Genomic DNA, 20,461 nt, shown 5'->3' with positions numbered 1-20,461 from the left:
GCTCTGAACCGGAAGGCCACCTCATTCTCAACACTTCCCAGAGTTTTTCTTGGTTGGAGAAAGGGCTCATCCCCGGAAATGTGCCATATCAGGGTGAGGGAAGCGCAGGATAATAAATGCAGTTTTGTATTCAAACAAACCTCATTTCCACCCATGAGGATACTATGTATAAAGTATAGGAACCCACTAATGTTTCATTACACATTAGCTGTGCCAGTGATTAAGAATTCAAGAAAAATAGGTGACAGCCTCAAAAGCATTGACAAAAACGAGATGTAATTATGATGTATACAAAAGCCCTTTTAAGAAAGGCTATTCTAGTCAGTGAGCTCAACGTAATTCAATTAGGCCCTTACCATGTGCTAATTAACATTATATGATGATATACACACAACACCAATCCTCATGTGACAAGCAATTATATGATGATATACACACAACACCAATCCTCATGTGACAAGCAACCCAAGAGAACCACCGCCAGGTGGTCTCTGTGGAAGGAGGGTATCACACCAATCAAGAGGCATCACCACCAGGACCATGGGGCCCCCAAGGTTGCATTTATTTGATTTGGCAACAGCTGTCAATAGATGCCCCCTCTTTGTGATAAATAAGAATCTGGTTTATCACCAGTCTTGTAGAAATTTCATGCCAGCCTATCCAGTCTAGTTTCACTGAGTAAACTAACAGCACCCAATTATGCTCCATTACAGGGGAGCAGATGTGGCTCAAGCAGTTGAGTGCCTGCTTCCTACATGGGAGGTCCCAGGTTCAGTTCCAGTGCCCCCTATAAACAAAATAAATAAACAAAAAGCAAACAAAGAAAAAGCCCAACTCAGGAGAGCTGATGTGGTTCAGTGGTTGAGTGCTGGCTTCCCACAAACAAGGTCCCAGGTTCAATCCCAAGCCCCAGCATCTCAAAACAAAAAACCCCACATTATCATGACAGATAAACTGTAGACAATTTAAATGCTCTTTGTAGTTTTAAAAAATGCTTTTTATACGTAACACAAGCACGTTTCCTTTACATAGTAGAGATACTGAGGGTTACACGAGAATATATGTAATTTGCAAGCCCCTAAACACAGTATTATCCCAAAATATAAATCACCAGTTTATTTTCTACATGCAATACATTCTATCCTTATTCATCACGGAATACCTTAAAAATCTCACTTGTACACCATGGTTCATAGCATTATTCATAATACCCACATGGTGGAAACAACCCAAATGACCACCAATGGATGAATGGATAAAAATGTGTTGTACATACAGTAGACTATTACTCAGCTGTAAAAAGGAATGAAGTTCTGGTACATGCTACAAAATGGGTAGAACCTTGATGACTTCATGTTGTGTGAAATGAGCCAGACACAAAAGGATAAATATTGTGAAATTTCTCATTTGTTTGGATGATGGAAAAATTGTAATGGTGGCACAACTTTGTGAATGTACTTAATACCACTTAAGTGTACAGTTAAAAACGGTTTAAATCTACACTGTTAGCACAATAAATAAATATACATATATATCCCATTTCTGATCCTGAACTACAGATCAATCAATCAAGGTGCTGTCTGCCAACAATCAGACTTCACCGAACACCAGATTTACTGCCCGCCATTTCTCTGGTTGGCTCTGCTCAGGTCTTCCTGTTCTGGCCCCTGTCCACACAGCGTGGTTAAACCAAGAGGGCTTTAGAGAAAGCACAGAAACATCCCGAGCCAGGAGACCCTAAACACCAATCAAAGACAAGCATCAGTGCTTCCATGGGCCAACATGACCCTCAGATTGAACACTGGACATACAGTCAAATCAGGCCAAGTGCCTTTTTAAAAAGTTTTATTAAACGTCTTTATAGAGCAACATCCAGACTCCCGATCCAGTTGTCAAGAAAACCCTGAAACCAAATAAAGCACAACAATGTAAGAACAGAAACTTCACCTGAGTATCAGATTCCTTCATTTACTAAACAAGTATATATTCCCAGTTAGGGTTTTCATGAAGATTAAGAAAATATAAACAGAACTTAAAAAACCAAACAATCACAGATGTGTTGGGCATAGGAAAGGCTTGGTGTTACAGCCTTACATTTTGAGCAAATAAGGACAATAAAGGAAAATTCTTATTTCAAAGACACTTCCTACTAAGTAGGAACTTTTTAAGAGACCACAAGCAAACACCCCTCCCAAGAGAATCCTGGATTAATTGGGCCCTGGATCCACGCTGTGGCTTTCTCCCAAGTAATCCAAGTCTAATCCAACTTTTATTCACCAAGTGCTTACCACAATGCAGGATACCAAAAATTAAGAGCAGGGAGATAAAGGAATAGGATCCTATTCGCCCCTGCAGACATACCTTTTAAGCAGTAGGGACTGGCTGGGGCATGGCAGGCGGCTCTGGCTTCCCACCCTTCTGTTCTGAGATGGGAGTGGTGGGTAGGATCTCATCTTTGGGTTCCACAATGCTCACGTGGTCAGGCAGGGGCTTCTTAGGACCAATCTTACCACTTGGGTCCCAGGGCAGCATGATCTTCACTTTGATGCCCAGCACACCTAGAAGACACCACAGTTAGGACCTAAGGGGGGTTATCAGCAGCCACCCTCCAAATAACAGGACAGAAGGAAAAGAATAGTAGTTTACTCAAGCACCATTGGGTCTGGTCCCTTCTCAGACAAATGCCTCTAAATCAACCAATGAATAGGTTGCTTTTTTGCAAAAGGAACCCATGCACAGCACCACAGAACGTGGCACTGACAAGGACCAAGAGCAGGAAGCGACCCTTCTGACTCGTCATCCTGTCATCACTGAAGGGTACACAGGTAACTGGGACAAGGAGAAACTCCTGGATCTGAATGATCCCAGCAATTTTTACGGTTCACTGCTGTTAACCCCAAAAGGAATTTCCCAAACACCGTGATGTGCACAGAAGACATCTATCCGCTAATGCCCTTTGCCCCAAGCAACCCCAGGTGCTCACCCTGTCTGAGCAGCACATGGCGCACAGCAGTATCAACATAATAGTTGACGGGGTCCCCACTGTGGATCATTAGGCCATCCACAAACTTCATGGATTTAGCCCTCTGTCCTCGCAGTTTCCCAGACACCACAACCTCACAGCCCTTGGCTCCACTCTCCATGATGAACCGCAGCACACCATAGCAGGCCCTTTGGGAGGAGAGACCCATGTACATTATTAACAAATATAGAATTTATTAACCCCAAGCCCTGCCAAGTTATGAAAAGCAAAACTTATTAGACTGTATTATCTTTTTCAATTTTCCTTTAACATAAATTTTACCAGTCTAGCCCAAGAAAATATGCTATTCCCATCACACCTGCTTTTAAGCTACTTCCATAGAGTACAAATGCCAAGCTCCTTCTAACCAAATACCTTCCAACCATGGCTGTATACTGGAATCAACCATGAGATTAAAAACAAAACAAAACAACCGTGATGCCTGGGCCCTAATCCAGGCCATTTAAATAGGCAATCTGGGGGCAGGGTGATAAAAAATCATGTACTTATTTTTTTATTTTAAATACTCCCCAGGTGATTCCAATGCAACCAAAGTTAAGAACCATACTTCTAACCCATTAATGATCAAGTTGACACCGCCTTCCCATTCTGGAGCAAGCTGTTCCAATCCAGCGCACCTCCCGGAAAAAGTCAGTATTTCCTTTTATTAGTCAAGGAATTATAAGAATCTAGAAGTACTCCAATCACATAAATCCCTTGAATTCCTTACCTCACCAGGCTCCAGATTTCAAGTTTATTAGGAAACCTAAAGTATTAACTTAGGGTTCAGGGTACCTTGATTAATACTAGAGTGCTGGAAAATTATTTCTAGGTCTATAAAATTGAGACTAAGCCTTAACTATGATCCCTCAACTCACTCATTAAAAACTCCAGGAGACAGTAATTGGAGAGCTAGCTGCCCCTTTCAGCAGACAAAGTAAAAGAGCTTATAATAAACTTACCACCACACCCTAGCCCTTTTACATTATCTCACTGAATCTTCACATATACCTTAGGAGAGGTGATATGACCCCTCATTTGAAGAGAAGGGATCCAAGGGCCAGAAGTTCAGTAACTCATTCAGGTCTCAAAACTTCCAAGTCAAAGCCGGGCCATACACCCAGCTTCTGATTCAGGGGGTCTGGGATGGTGATACAGATCTTTATTTTTAACAAGTTTCTAGGGGATGACAGTGATGCTAATCCAGAGACCAAATTTTTGAGGGACATTGTTTTAAGTCAGGGGTTCCTAACACCTTTTTTGTTCCACGGACCCCTTTGCCAGTCAGGTGAAAACCACAGACCCCTTATGAAGTCCACACTACACTGTGTATTATTTAGTAACATCATACCTGCACCAACATGTTCCCACAAGAATGTTTTTTTTTTTGAATTTCCAATTTAAGCTCTCGGACCCCCTGAAATCTTTCCATGGACTCCCATGGATCCCTGGTTAAGAACTCCTGGTTTAAGTGGTGGAAGTGGCATTCTAACCGGGTGGGCAGTCTCTTCTACATGTCCTTGCCCAAAGCTTTCCTACTATCCACCCCCATCAGGTCAATCTTCCTGGTGCACCTCTCATATCCTTCCCCTGCTGAAAAACCTCCCAGGACTCTCTATATTAAGTATTGAGTAACATTCCAAACATCCAGGCATGGCATTCAAATTACTTCACTAATAGTCAAACTGCACACAGAACTTCCTACAAGAGTATTACTGAGGCCCAGCTCAAGGGTCAACCTCACTGCCATGTCCTTTCTACATCATCAGTCTCACAGTACCATCTTAGAATAAGAATGTACTACATCTCACAATCTCACACACCTTACTAGATTTTAATCTCTTTCACATCAGTACTCTTCTATTTTCACAGTCCCCGTAAAACCTGCCACATAAATGGATGTGAAGGACTTCTACCTTCTCAGTTTTGTGGAATCCCACAAGCACCAGAGTATCTCTAAATACATAGTATACACCCAGTAACAGGCTTTCCCTGACCATCCCCCTACAGCCTCATGAGGAGGCCAGGAAGCCTAACCTTCTCTTCCCCTAGAGCTCCATTTCTCTTCTACACCAAAAGTACCTCGAATTCTTCTCCATTATAGCACTGCCCACCTTTTACTGTTTTTGCTTTTTCTAGCTACCCTGCCAGTTCAGTGAGGGTTTGGGCTGGCATTATTTTATTGTTATAATCCTCAGAGACTCGCAGGGACGGCCACTTCATAGCTGTTTATTTGCTCAATTAACAAAATGGCAGACACACCATACTCTGATGCATACAAGGATATCACGATTAAAGTCTCAAGACACTCACCTCCGCACAGCAAGCCCTCCGAGGAGTTTGTAACGCAGAGACTCTGCCTGGGCAATGGCGCACAGACCTCTTGTAGCCACCTTTTCAGCATAAAGCTTTAAAGAAGGAAACAAGACATGTCCTTACATTTGCTGTCTTCACCATTGTTTTCAATTAATACTCAGCAGATTATACCATTTTCCTTTCTTATCACAAGCCTCTTCTACATCACGTCTTATTACTGTAGTATCCTGTAAGCGTTAAAGTACTTCTGCTTACACACAGCACATGGTAAGAAGATGAACCATTCCTCACCGCCTTCCCAACTACGGCTTTTTCTACAGCCACACCAAGGAGACTAATGGTGGGGGCAGGGGATACATCACTATCACTACTGGACCCGAGTTGAAAGTAAAATCCTCTGTAACCACCAGAAGTGAGCAGAAGAGGCCTGTGAAATTAACCTGGCTTAAATGGGGACTACTCACCTCTACACTGCCCTCAGGGAAGCCAAACCTCTTCTGAACTACAGCAGTCAATTCCCGGATCCGACGGCCTTTCTCACCAAGAACATTCTGTGTCCTAGGGGGAAAAAACAAATTTAACTCCTAACTCAAATTCCAGATGTCTAACTTTAAATCATGTGTATGTGTGGTAGTAAACTCTCATACATCTGACATACGCAATTCTGATTTTTGGATGACATCATTACCTTCACTAAGACCAAATTCACTGATTGTCCTCTTAAGATCACAAAGTGAACCACTGTATAATTAGTACATACAATTATAGGGAGTTTTTACCTGGTGGCCAGAATAATGATTTCTGTCCTGGTTGGTGTAACTCGAACCTCAACTCCAGAGTAGCCATCTTCAGCTAGCTCCCGAGTGAGAAACTCGTTCAGTTCAGCTTTGAAGATGCCATCAGCGACAAACTAACCAAAAAACCAAGTTCAAAATTAGGACACTTTCCCCTCCCTGCACAACAGAGCCCCATTTACTCTTTCAGCTAAAACCACCTTCAAAATTCAACAGCTCCAACAAATGATCCACCAACTGTTTCGTTACCTCTGTTCAAACAAGAATGTAAGCAACCCTTCTCAGACAAATGCCTCTAGGTCATCGTTTGGAAGTTACTTTGATCCAAGGACCTTAAAAACTATGCCGCAGAACGCAGCACAGAGTCCTGGTCACCTGGACAAAAATAACACCCCCAGTCAGACTCGTCATCATCTCTTCATTGAAGGGTTTTAGACTATCATTTACATTCATATACACAAAATTAAAAAGCTGCTCTGAACGGCACATTTATACCTTATTTATTCAGCACCGCAGGGTCACTATGTTTATAATTTAGGAAAAAAACAGAGGGTCGACTGAAGTTATAAACATTCTCACTTTAGACACAACTTGGAGCATCTGAAGAAACACAACAATGTGCTCTTAACTTTACTTAACTAACCTCTATATGTAAAAAAGTCAGCAAATGCTACCCCACAAAACGCGTCATGGATTTAACTTCAACACGAACGCAGGTATATACAAAACGGCAAACTATTTCTAAAGCAAGAGAACTTTACGGTTCTCTCCCATCAAGAGGCGAGAAACTGACCCCGAGGAAGCGTCCTTACCGCGCCGCCTCCCTCGCGGGTCCGTGAGCCCATGACACGCTTCCTTGGGGCCCCAGATGGAGCGAAAACCTCATTTTGCTGACGAAGAAATGCTCACCAGCGCCTTCTCCAAGACAGGAGGGGCGCCCCCTGCTCATCTCTGCGCGCCGCCCAACACTGGCAAAATCCTGCCCGTCTTCCCTGCCCTCGCCCGCTGCCCTCGCCGGGCCCGGCTCCGCGCTCAATCCACCGCCATCCGCGGCCTCCGGGGACGCCACGCATCCCCAGCCGCTTCCCGGGGCAGGCCACGGAGCTGCGGGCGTCGCGGCCGCACACGGAGAAGGCCCTGGCCCGCGCCGAGCCGCGGGGGCCTGGGCCCGGACCCCAGCGCCTCACCTTCCTCTTCTTGGAAATTTGCACCGCCATCTTGCCGCCCGCGCAGCCGAAAGGAAAGGAAGTAGCGCTGGGCCGGAAGTGGGTATAAAGGGCCGGCGCGATGACAAAGAACTGCGCGACGTCGACGCCTGCGCGCGCTCATGGGAAATAGAGTTTTTACGTAAAGAAAGGGTCAGGGGAGCGAGAAAAGCGTTGGAGACGCCTAGAGGCAGAAATAGGAAAGGGGGGAGATCTAGCCGAACTCAAGACCTGCAGAGGCTCAGAGTCCCATTCTCATCGTTTAAAAAGGAGCAACTTGTGGCCCAGACATGGAAATTACAGACAGAAGTGCGTACCGCAATAGAGGAATTTAAGAAGCGCTGAAACCCTGGTCCGCACACTCTCGGGTCTACACTGTAATGTAAACCTGCTGAAAGTTCTTACCCCCAAGTCCTCCAATCTGTGTCCATTTCCTCCCTACTAAATAATAATAGCTGATACTTATTAAGTGTCCTAGGCGACGCTCTATGCCCTTCATAAGTATTAATTTATTTATGCCTACCTCACTTTGCTAAAGCCTTTTATTATCTGTAACAGAGCCAACAAACTAGTGGCTCATGATCTGAATTTAGCCTCACTTTTTAGTTCCTTGCTTTTTTTCACAATTGTTGTTTTTCCCTACATTTATTTTGAAAATTTTCAAGCGTACAGAAAAGTCAAAAGAGTTGATCCCCCTATCCGTCAACCAATGCATCTTTTGATGCATTTCAAAGTAAGGTGCAGACATCAAAACACTTCACCCCTAAATACTTCAGCAACAGTTTTGTTTTAGATTTGAATAGTTTGCTAGCATTTAAAAATCAAGAAATTTCTCTATAATACGATTTAAGTTTTTCTTTAAAAATATGTAATGATCTAGTCCACATTTCCTCATGACAGTACTTTCCTTCCCCATTAGATGGAAGAGGGCTTTAAGTGTGCCACAGGCCCTGGCACTTTCACTCATTTCTTGTCTGGTTCCAGTGACCATTTGAGCTTTTAATTCCAGCACTAAAATACTCTGATGTAAAATGACCTGTCCAGGGAGCAGATGTGGCTCAAGTGATTAAGCTCCCACCTACCACAGGGGAGGTCCCAGGTTCGGTTCCCAGTGCCTCCTACAGAAGACAATCAAGACAGCGAGCTGGTGTGACAGGCTGGCATGGCAAGCTGATGCAACAAGGAGACACAAAGAGGAAACACAATGAGAGACACAACAAAGCAGGGAGCAGAGGTGGCTCAAGTGATGGAGATCCTCTCTCCCACATGGAAGGTCCCAGGTTCAGTTCCAGGCAGCTCCTAAAGAGAAGATGAGCAGACACAGAGAGCTCACAACGAATGGACACAGAGCAGACAGTGAGCACAAACAACAAAGAATAAATGAAAAAAAAAAAAAAAGTGGCCTGTCCAATAACCATAGAATTAACAGATTTCTGTTCAAGCCTAGCAGAGAGACCAGGGATAAAGGAAAGAAGTGGATGAACTAGAGAGATAGGCTGTGGTATCTTGGTGATGGGTTGGATATAAGGGTGAAGTCAAGGGGGAAACTGAAAATGATGCCCAGGTTTTTACCTCAATGCTGGATGCTTGGTGCTAACACTTGCTGAGATGAAAGGCCCAGGAACAGGTTTTCCCTCCATTGGTCATCTCCCTTTGCTCTTTACACCCCCCTCATCCAGCCCCATGGTCTGTTCATTCAGTGGTGTCAGGTGGGTAAAACCTCCACCTTGGTGAATCCAACTGCCTGACTTCTCTGTGACTTCACTAAGGATGTGGCTCTGCAGGAGTGCACCAGACCTTGTGTGCTGGGGTCAGAAAAAAGTCACAGTCACCACCCCAGCTGGGTTCCTAAGCCTGCCAGGTGAGCTGATTCATTCAGATATCACTCTCATTCTCCCACAGTGCCTATTTTCTTTGTCAAATGCTGAACCCCAGAATCTTCCCCTTATGCTCAGCAGTCACCCTCCCTCCTAATTCCCTGTCCCCTGTCTGGGTTCTCCCAGCCAGTCTGGGTCTTGCTTCCCTGAGTGCCTCTCAAGAGGTGAACATCTAGCTGAGCTGATTATTCAACAATTTATGCTTTTTTCTTACGAGGCCTTTGAACAAATGAACAACATCATTTAATGCTCAACTAAAGAACCGGGGATGTGTGCCAATCCTGGTTGTGCTGGATTCAGAGAGAGGGCCCATTGGTCTCCACCAGGGCACCTTCTAAGTGTGCTTACAAAAACACCTGGCACACAGTATGCCCTCAGTTAGCATTAGCTGTTCGTGGAACTGCTGCTACATTAGGTCCCTGGGACTCAGCTCCTACTTCCAGGAGCTCAGCACAGGGGGTGAGGGCAGGGATAAATAAAGGAGTGAGGTAAGCATCATAGGTGTCATGATAGGGACAGCAGGACACTGGGTTGGGAGGGGAGCATCAGTTTTCTGGGAAGCAGGGAGGGCAGGATATTGGAAAAGACATCTCAGAACCGCAAGCCTTGAACTGTGGCTCAAAAGAAACTTAGGTATTTGCCAGGCTGCAGGGCTCAGCAGGCAGTGTGAATGGGCTGAACCCTTTGAGAGCAAAATAAGATTTTTTCCTCACTGAAAAAATAACACACATTCATAGAGCATACTGAAAAGTACAAAGAAGGAAATAAAAATGACGTAGAATTCCACTGTTCTGGCTAAATGGTACAAATGTTTTGGGAACGTGTTTCCAGATCTATCCCCAGGCAGCAAGATACACAATGATGAGTAGATGTGGACCTACATACTCACAAACGAGGACACTGTGAGGGCTATTGGTGCCGTGCCAGGAGGGTGCCGAGGGTGGGGTGAGTGCAACTGGAGGAGGGGCGGTGGGGAGCTGCAAAGTCAGCTCAACCCGTTTCACATCCCAGTGCTGCCCCATACAAGTGATCTGAAGTCACTTCATCTTTTTGAGTCTCTGATTCTTCATCTGGAAAGTTGAGAAATTATCATTAATCTCATAGGATTTCTCTGATGGAATGAAATGGTGTCTCCAGTGTCTCAGAATCATGCCCAGGACATGGAAAATGTCTGTTAAATGGGACATATCATCATTGCCCTTAACACAGACAACTCGGCGTTGGGGTTTACGTTACTTTTCGGTGAGTTTGGTTGGGGTGACTGCCTTCCCCAAGTGCTATGGGACACGAACATGCGGGCTCACACCTCTGCTCTCTGCGGACCACTACGCGACGCAGTACCTTTCAGTCCCTCTCACACCCTGGACACTATTTGACAACAGGCAAAAGGAATAAGGTCAAGGACAGAGGATGCTGCCTCCTAGGAAAGAAGTGGGAATAAGCGGGCTGGCGCTCAGACTGCCCACCTCCAAGACCAGGAACCTAGCTGGAGTCGCCGGAGGCAGCGCACGGTACCCCCTGTGCTAAACCGGCTCGCCCAAAGCTTTGCGCAGCGCGCGCTCTGGCGGCCACAACCGGCCACTGCAGCGGCTTGGAGGAAAGCTTCCCCCGCCCGGCGGGGTGCCGGGCCCAGCGGGCGTCTCGGGCAGCCCCATTCAAGAGGCTGGGACTGTGCGACGGTCCACGGCCGGGGAGAGCTCGGAACACGAGGTAGGAGGCTGCCCTCCCAGGGTGTGACTAGCAATCCACACCTAAGGGGCTGAGTTTGCCAGGTCTCTCCGTTGGCGTGCTGAGAGACAGGAACAGGACGGCAACGAGCAGAGTGACCAGCTGCTGGCCCTCTGCCCCAGGCCGGGCGCGGGCGCAGGCAGCTGGTCAGCGTGGAGGCCCAGGGAGGGCAGCAGCCAGGCTTCCCGCGCGGGATCGTGAGAGGGGCGGACTGCGCGTCCGCAGGGAGAAGCCCCTGGAACCGTCCAAACTAGTTCCCCAGACCCGATCCCACAGGCTTAGGAGGCCTGGGGTTCTGACTCCAAGGACCCTGGGCCTCGGCGGAGGGACATGCTCCTGTCTGTCTAGCCCACTTCCACACCGTCGTTGAGCCCTGGGGGAGGATATGGAGCGATGGACCGCGCCCCCTCTGCAGGGTTGAGTGTAAATCAGCACAGCAGCCTTGACTCGTTTGGGACCCTTAAGGATGTTGATTGTGCATCCCGGCAACCCAGCAACTCCATGCTTCCGTCTACAGCCCCGAGCCCAGGTCCTCAGAAGCCTGTGCTGACATTCTCCCTACAAGAATTTGAAGGATGTGGCTTTTCTGTGTGTGTTTCTAAGTTATGTAGAACTTTAACATATGTAGGACTTTTCATCGTAAGTTCGAATAAACTTGACAAGGCTCTAATTTCCAGCATTATTGTAATGTCAACCTTTAAAACAAAACTGTTAGTCCGTCTTTTAAGTGCATGCCTAGGAATATAAATGCCACAGTGATTCCATACCCACAATTACCCACTTTCAAAATGCACAAACAAATTCTTGGAGCATTGGTCCTTTTATACTGTTGGGTTTTCTTCTTGAACTTCTATTTCCCTCACACTGTCTTTGTGTGCCCTGGAAAATGCAGAGCTGGCTGTGGAGGTGGTCCACGGCCTTTCCTCCACCCACACTCCTTGCCCTGGTTGGCAGGTTGCACTTGAGCTTGGTCTAGTTGGGTAATTTTCCAGGAAGCTCCTGAACCAGCTGGACATGTTCGGAATCCAGTTGTGATTCACTGAACGTTAGTTCCTTCCCATTTCCCTTTGTTTGCCCATCAAGAATCTGATCTTAAGAGAGAGAGAAAAAGAATCTGATCTGAACCAGAGTCCTATTTGCAGGAGTGTAAGTGCATCCAGCCATACCACGTTCAGAACATGGTTGCCCATAGACATTAACTTCATATAGTAATAGCTACATTTACTGAGGGCTTGTAATGTACCAGGCACTATGCTATATTTTTGATTGCTGTGTAACCCTCACGTTACCATACTATAAATTCATTTTACAGGTAAAAGGACACTGTCTCCCAGGACCGAAAATCCAGCCTCCCAAAGCAAATGATTTATTTATTTGTTTATTTATTTATTTCTCTCCCCTTCCACCCCACCCACCCTGCCCTGGTTGTCTGTTCTCTGTGTCTATTTGCTGCGTCTTCTTTGCCCACTTCTGTTGTTGTCAGTGGCACGGGAATCTGTGTTTCTTTTTGCTGTGTCATCTTGTTGTGTCAGTTCTCCGTGTGGGCGGCACCATTCTTAGGCAGGCTGCGATTTCTGTCACGCTGGGCGGCTCTACTTATGGGGCGCACTACTTGCACATGGGGCTCCCCTACGTGGGGGACACCCCTGCGTGGCAGGGCACTCCTTGCGTGCATCAGCACTGTGCATGGGCCAGCTCCACACAGGTCAAGGAGGCCCGGGGGTTTGAACCGCGGACCTCCCATGTGGTAGACAGATGCCCTAACCACTGGGCCAGGTCTGCTTCCCACAAATAATCTAACAACCAGGAATTTACAAGGACAGGCAACACTGCTTCCCAGATGTCATTGATAACTTTCTATCACTCAGAAGTCCTCGTTTGAGAAGTTAAGAGATAACTGACATCTCTAATTATATCGAGAGACCTTTTGACAAGATGTTAAGAAAATGAAGAGAAACCAGGAGATGTCTTCTTAAATTCTTTCTGGTCTTTCTGTTTTGGATGGATATGTTTTGGCAATAGTGGGGAAGACTATACAACACTGTCAATGTGTATAATGTCACAGGACTTTTACACTTAAAATGATTAAAATGATTAAAATGATTTTTATGTTATGAATATTTTACCACAATAGAAAAATAAATTTAAAAAATTATTTATGGCAAGTGAATTGAACTGAACTAAAATCAAAACAGGATAGAAGGTGACTGAAATTATATGTAACCACAAAATGTTTCAGAGTATCAAGTCCAGTACAATCCCACCTAGCAATTTGGGGTGTCGCTGAAGGGCGGTAGGACCGCCGAGGAGCCGCTAGAGGGCGGCAGAGCACGGCGGGCCCTGGCGGGTCGCGGGATTCCGAGCCGCGGTCCTGCCGCAGGAGTGAATCCAAAAGGGCGAGCCTGGGGGAGGACACATCTGCTGCCAAGCCCTCACCACCAAGCCCACAAGCTTTTCATGAAGCGGAAAGGAAGCAGGTGCCCTGGAGGAAGGTTGCGTGAGCCCCATACGTCATTTCAAGTTTTCCAGTAGCCGCTTAAAAGAGAAAATAGAAACAGGTGACGTTAATTTTAATAATTTTATATATTTTTTTAATTTTAAAAATATAGGTACACACTAGTCCATCATTCTCAATCCTGAGAATTTCTCCTGTAGAAATAAAGGCATATACACATTTACTGAAATTGTTCTTAGTGGCAAAACCTGGAGACAAAGTAAATGCCCATCAATTTGATGGTGGCAGAATAAATGGTTAAATAAAATTATAGAATATAATATTCTGCATCCATTGAAATAATTAATTAGAGTCATGCCAGTTGATTTAAAGGGATTTTTTTTTAACAAGGTTGAGTAAGAAAAGCAAGATAAAGAAAGAAGGTTTAGTAACGTTGTTGTGGTGGAATAGAGAGGAAAGATAGGGCAAAGAAAAAGAAAAATCGATAAACTGCATTAAATACATATAATGTGATACGATTTATGAATTTATGCAAAATTATATGCCTATGCAACTTTTTCATTATGTTTTCTAACAGGTTATTGATGGTATTAAGATATAGATTTTTTAAAAAATTTGTATTAGAAAAGTTGTGAGTTTACAGAGCTGTCACGCATGAAATACAGGACTCCCACATAGCACCCCATTATTAACATCTTGTTTTGGTGAGGTACATTCATAAAATTACTATTCATGAAAGTACACTTTATAATTGTATTATTAGCTATTGTCTTAACTTAAGGTTCACTGTTTGTGTTGTGTAGTTCCATGGCTTTAAAAAGCTTTTATTCTAGTACCAGATATGCAAACTAACATTTCCTCTATTAACCGCATTCAGATATATATATTTCAGTGCTATTAATTATGTTCACAATGTTGTTGAGTTCAGGCTTAAAAATGTCCAGCATTACTATTTGGGATGACAGATATGTTTTGGTTATAGATGGTGGTGATAGTAGCACAATCTAATATATTTTATTTAACCCAATATATCCAAAATGTTATCGTTTCAACATGTAATCAATACATAAAACTGAGATATTTTACATTCTTTTTTTTTATACTAAATCTGATGTGTATTTTTACTTAACACATCTCATTTGGGACTCCTGCAGGACAAGGAGTTTCCTACCACGAGATGCCGATCTGCGGCTCAGGAAGCCTGGTGTGGATGCCAGCTCTTACATGTGCCAGCTGTGTGGCTGGGAGCTTAAACCTCTCTCTGTGCCTCAGTTAACACATCTGTAAGATGGGAACAGTAATAGTGCTCATGCCGGGGGCATGAGATACTTATAACAATATTTAGCATGTATTAAAAGCTGAATAAATGTTAACTTTTTTTTTTAGGCCAGTAAAAACAATTTATTTGGGAAATGGGGGAAAGACCAGAGACTGCTGAGAAATGGGAGAGAAAGGCGGAAATACACACCAAGATTTGGTTGGGGGCCCTCTAGGCAGGGAGAGCACACTCTGCCTTATGTGATTACCTTTTAAACTGTTAATTATTCCTCCCCCTTGCTGATGGTAAGGGAATGGGCCCCAGCTGTTATTGGTTACCCCATCGATGGTGGGACCAAAGGCGAGGGCTTTTTGGAATATCTGGGTCCAAGGGGGGATCCTGGAAAGAGAAACTGGGACCTCAAGGTTAAACTCAAGGTCCCAGCAAGGCCTTGCAGCCATGCTGTCTGCCGGCCATGTTGCGGGTCGTCTTCTCCATTACCCTGTGCCAACCTGCTTCAGCTCCCCCCTAGGAGAGTTTACCCCCTTATTCTTTTTTCTTTTTTTAAGACTTATTTTATTTATTTCCTCCCCTCCCCCCATTGTCTGCTCTCTGTGTCCACTTGCATTATCAGGCAGCACTGGGAATCTGCGTCTCTTTTTGTTGCAGTCATCTTGCTATGTCAGCTCTCTGTGTGTGTGACACCACTCCTGGGTGGGCTGCACCTTTTTCACTCAGGGTGGCTCTCCTTGCGGGGCACACACTTTGCACATGGGTCACCCCTATGCGGGGACACCCCTGCATGGCACAGCACTCCTTGCATGCATCAGCACTGCACGGGGGGCCAGCTCATCACACGGATCAGGAGGCCCTGGGGATCGAACTCTGGACCCCCCTATGGTAGATGGACGCTCTATCAGTTGAGCCACATCCCCTTCCCGTCACACCCTTATTCTTAAGGGGGTGCTGAGGGGCGGTGCTTATTCCTCTGTAGTTACTTCCTGCTGGTTGGGCAGTCATCCCTGCCTGAAATGTTGATGTTTTAAACCCATATTTACATGACTGTGTTGCAGTATATAAGCTACTGAGAACTGTCTCAGCTGCTGCACTGTTGGTGAGACGGTCCTGGCATTGCTTCCATCAGAGCTTTGTCTCTGAGGCCTGAACTGGGTCATATGACATCACCTTCTGCCACTTTCAGCCAAACGGATCCCACCATTACCGCTTCCTGCCAAATAATTTTTTAAAAACAATGTAAAGAACATGGTTATCAATTTTAAAGCAGTTTAGTTGTTTGCTAATAAGTGGCTAATGTTCACTGAGTGTTCACCAAGTGCCAAGTGCCTTTTTTTTTAATGTGCTTTAACTTATTCAATCCCCAGAACAACCTTATGAATTAGGTTCTATATTTTACAGACAGAGGGAAAGGCCACACAGCCAGGAAGTGGTTGAGGTAACAGTCAAGTCCAGACAGCCCGGCTGCGGTGTCTGAGCTGCACCCCAGGCCCCTCTCCAGGCCCCTGCGTGCGCAGGCACCGGGTCCTTGACCAACCAATGTCACCTTTGCAGCCTCAGTCCCAGCCTCAGTCCCAGCACCTCCGCTTTCTGCACACCATTCTCTTTCCTCCCAGTCGCTCTTCAGGCCTCTACGTCCTTGTTAATGTTGCTCTCTCCCCTGAACGCCTGTTTTCTACCTTTCACCAGCAAATCCTCTTTCTTCAACCTTCAGGCCTCACCCAAGGAAGCCCTGCAGCCTGCAGGGTCCCCAGGTCACGTGCTCCCGGGCCTGCGTCCCCACAGCGCTCGGTTCAGGCCTCCTTCCTGGCCCTGGCCCGGGACATTGCCGTGTGTTCTGCTGGAACCTGGTTCCTCATGCCAGGGTGTCAGCTTCCTGCATGGGGACAGGCCTGGCCCACACTGGGCACCCGGCAGACCGAAGTTTGACTTCTGGCTCCGTCATCTCCTTCACGGGTGCCTTGAACAGAAGGCTGACTTCCCCAGGCCTCAAAGGTGTCTTGTGTAGTTTGACAGTATGTGTAAAATTTTTGACATATCACAGGTGCTTTGAACGTGGTCTTTTCTTATTATCAAGGACAATGTGCTCTATTTTTCTCTGAATTAAAAAGAAAATAACTATCACTGATGTGGAGACAGTGGCCACGGGAATTGCTGAGGGCAGGGAGAGGGAAGAAGAGATGTGATGTGCGGGCATTTCCGGGACTTGGAGTTGTCCTAAATGATATTGCAGGAACAGATGCAGGACATTATATATCCTGCCATAACCCACTGAATGGACTGGGAGAGAGTATAAACTACAATGTAAACTATAATCCATGCAGTGTAGCAGTGCTCCAAAATGTACTCATCAAATGCAATGAATGTGCCACACTGATGAAAGAGGTTGTCTATGTGGGAGGAGTGCGGTTGGAGTGATAAGTGGGATATATGGGAACTTCTTATATTTTTTAATGTGTATGATCTATGACTCTTTTTAAAAAAAGATAGCTCCTTTATTATCATAAAATGATATAATCAGTAAATCAATATGGAAAACAATTTGGTAATGACCTTAAGCATTTTAAATACACTTGCCTTTTGACCTAGCAATTCCACTTCTAGGAAATTGTCCTTCAAATTTATTTCCATATGTGAGAAATTACATATGCACAAGAATATTCATTACAGCAAAACTTTGGAAACCACCCAAATGACCCTCACTAGGGAACTGTTTAAACAAATTGTAATATATCTATCTGATGGGATACTCTCAACTCATTAAAAAGAATGAGACGGTTCTGCCTTAGGGATATGAAACACATTGCAAGGGATGGTATTAAGTTTAAAAAGTGCAAAATGTAGAACACTGGGGAAAATGTTATGGTTTGTGTAAAAGCTAAAAAGAAAGGCTAGATATGTAAATGTTTATGCACGCATCAGCTATCTCTGGAAGGAAATGCCAGCAGTTGGTTTTAGATGTGGTCTTTGGATAGGACTGGAGTTTTTGGGAGACCTGGAATTCAGAGATAGGGAAGGGAATGACTTCATTGGCTCCCCTTTTTGGATGTTGTATGATGTACATGTAGATATATGTTAAAATTTTAATTAATTTAAAAATGAAATGATCACCTGTAAAGACATTCAGGAAAGTGGACTTGGCCCAATGGATAGGGCGTCCGCCTACTACATGGGAGGTCCACAGTTCAAACCCCGGGCCTCCTTGACCCATGTGATGAGCTGTCCCATGGGCAGTGCTGATGTGTGCAAGCAGTGCCCTGCCATGCAAGGATGTCCCCCGTATAGGGGAGTCCCATGCACAAGGAGTGCACCCTGTAAGGAGAGCCACCCAGTGCGAAAGAAAGCGCAGCCTGCCCAAGAATGATGCCGCACACACGGAGAGCTGACACAACAAGATGCACAACAAAAAGAAACACAGATTCCCAGTGCCACTGATAAGGATGGAAGTGGTCACAGAAGAACACACAGCAAATGGACACAGAGAGCAGACAACAGGGGGGTTGGGGGAGGGGAGGGGAGAGAAATAAAAAATAAATCTTAAAAAAAAAAAGACATTAAAGCTCACTTGTAATAAGGGAAATGCCAATGAAAACAATAAGATTCCACTTTTTACCCATCAGATTGGCTGCCATTTTTAAGTCTGGTGTCAAGTGTTGGCTCACTCTGGTCCTGTCATCCATTGCTGGTAAGGCTAATTTAAAAACAGTTTGGTCCTAGCCAGGGGAGCTCTATCACATTCCCCAATGCAACAGCAACTATCCCCCAAGTGCAATAGCTAAGATCAATAAAGAAGGATAGTCTAATAATGAGCCCTTGATACTAATGATTATGCTTGTGAGCCTGTGTGCCTGAAATGAGAACTAGGCCTAGAACTGCAGGTTGCCTAAGAATTACCTGCTGAGAGCCTCCACATTGCTCAAATGTGGCCAGTCTCGAAGCCAAACTCTGCTTGTAAATGCATTACCTTCCCCCCAGTGTGGGACATGACTCCCGGCGATGAGCCTCCCTGGTGCCAAGGGATTACTAACAAGTACCAGCTGATGATGTAGCTAGAAAACGACCTTGAATAAAAGGGTCAACTCAGACCAGCAGAACATCTCAGTCTACATGAAATATCAGGTGCCAAAAATGCTTTTTGACCTTGAATAAAAGGGGGGAAATGGAAAGGACAAATGAGTTTATAAGGTTATGAGTCTCCAAAAAAGAGGCAGGAGGTCATCAGGGGGTTCGCTGTTATGCACACCTCAGCAGGGTCCCAGAGACAACCAAAGTAGATACAAGCCCAGGTATTGGTTCTTCTGAGGGATACAGAGACCCACAGTTTCTATGGTCATGGCAGATGAAGTTCAGTGCCATGTCAGTTGGCTCTACTTTGGAGTTTATGTTCCTGAGTGTGAGGGAGTTGAACTCAGATGTGATCTTTGTTCACAAGCCTCTCCTGTTACTTTTACTGGGGTTTGGTGTAGCTCAGGGGACCTGAATCTCTGGACTGTCCATGTGATAGCCAGACCCTGAGCCTCAAAAGACCTGCAACTCCTACCCTCTGGCTTATTTGACTTACTCCAGTCAGCTAACAAGGAGGTGAAGAAGGTCAACCACCACACCAGGGAGCCAAGAGTGCCTACAACTGCCAGCAGAAGAATTGTATCCATCATCCATGTGGAATCTAATCCCCCTCTCAATATATAGGTGGAGTGGACATAACCATCCCAGAGTCCACAGGATGGAGGAATAGAGTATGGATTAGAGTGGACTTACTGATATTCTATTATGGAAATATTGTGATTAGTACTGGAAGAAAATGTAGCATTGATGTGGAGAAAGTAGCCATGGTAGCTGCTGAGAGTAGGGAGAGGGAAGAAAAGATAGGATGTGAGGGCATTTTCAGGACTTGTAGTTGTCCTGGGTGGTACTGCAGGGACAGTTGCTGTACATTGTATGTCCTGCCATGGCTCACTGGGTAGACTGGGGGAGAGTGTAAACTACTATGTAAACCACTATCCATGTGGTGCAGCAGTGCTCCAAAATGTTTTCACCAAATGCAATGAATGTGCCACAATGATGAAAGAGGTTGTTGATGTGGGAGGAGTGGGGTGAGGGGGGGTAGGGGCTAGATGGGGACCTCATATTTTTTAAATGTAACATTAAAAAATTAAAGACAAAAATAAAAAATAAAATAATAAAATAAAAACAATTTGGCAATGGATAAACCTTGAAGATATCAATGGATAACCTTGAGTGAAATAAGCCAGATGCAAAGAACAAATATTGTATGACCTCACTTACATGAAATAACTAGAATAAAGAGACAAAGATTACAGACTACTGGGGATAGGGGGAAGGGTGGGGAATGGGGAGTTAATGCTTAATTGGTACAGAGGTTTTATTTGGGGTGATGGAAAAGTTTTGGTGATGGGTGGTGGTTCTGGTAGCACAACATTATGAATATAACATTACTGAATTGTATACTTGAAAGTGGTTAAAGTGGGAAACTTTATGTTGTATGTATGTTACAATAAAAAAACATAATTAAAAAAATCCATAGAGCTGTATAGCACAAAGAGTGGACCCTAATGTAAATTTTGGACTTTAGTTAGTAACAAATATAATAATTTAGCTCATAAATTGTAACAAAATGTATCATACTAATGCAAAGTGTTAATAATGGGGAAAATTGTGTGTTGGGGAACATGGGAATTCTGTACTTTCTGTGTAGTTTTTCTGTAAACCTACAACTGCTTTAAAAAATAAAGTCTATATATAAAGAAAGAACTATTTGCCTAATCTTAAG

At 44.8% G+C, this 20,461-nt stretch overlaps 1 protein-coding gene and 2 non-coding genes across 3 annotated transcripts; all 3 read right to left on the bottom strand.

Moving 5' to 3' along the window:
* Positions 1–975: 975 nt before the first annotated feature.
* RPS3 (ribosomal protein S3) lies at positions 976–7,403 on the bottom strand. The gene is made up of 7 exons (XM_004453990.4): positions 7,320–7,403; positions 6,118–6,248; positions 5,803–5,896; positions 5,336–5,430; positions 2,984–3,171; positions 2,362–2,558; positions 976–1,903 (listed from the first exon to the last, which is right to left on the bottom strand). Exons 1-6 carry the CDS (start codon positions 7,347–7,349, stop codon positions 2,365–2,367), a joined length of 732 nt encoding a protein of 243 aa, XP_004454047.1. The 5' UTR covers positions 7,350–7,403; the 3' UTR covers positions 976–1,903; positions 2,362–2,364.
* Positions 2,669–2,816, bottom strand: LOC111763098 (small nucleolar RNA SNORD15). Its single transcript, XR_002796038.1, has one exon. It is a non-coding gene; the product is annotated as a small nucleolar RNA SNORD15 (small nucleolar RNA).
* Positions 6,409–6,559, bottom strand: LOC111763099 (small nucleolar RNA SNORD15). Its single transcript, XR_002796039.1, has one exon. It is a non-coding gene; the product is annotated as a small nucleolar RNA SNORD15 (small nucleolar RNA).
* Positions 7,404–20,461: the final 13,058 nt, after the last annotated feature.

Source organism: Dasypus novemcinctus, chromosome 10 (genome assembly GCF_030445035.2).
Source record: "Dasypus novemcinctus isolate mDasNov1 chromosome 10, mDasNov1.1.hap2, whole genome shotgun sequence".
Taxonomy (NCBI): Eukaryota; Metazoa; Chordata; class Mammalia; order Cingulata; family Dasypodidae; genus Dasypus; species Dasypus novemcinctus.
Note: the sequence above shows the minus strand (reverse complement) of the source record. Positions and strands in the feature narration are given on the sequence as shown.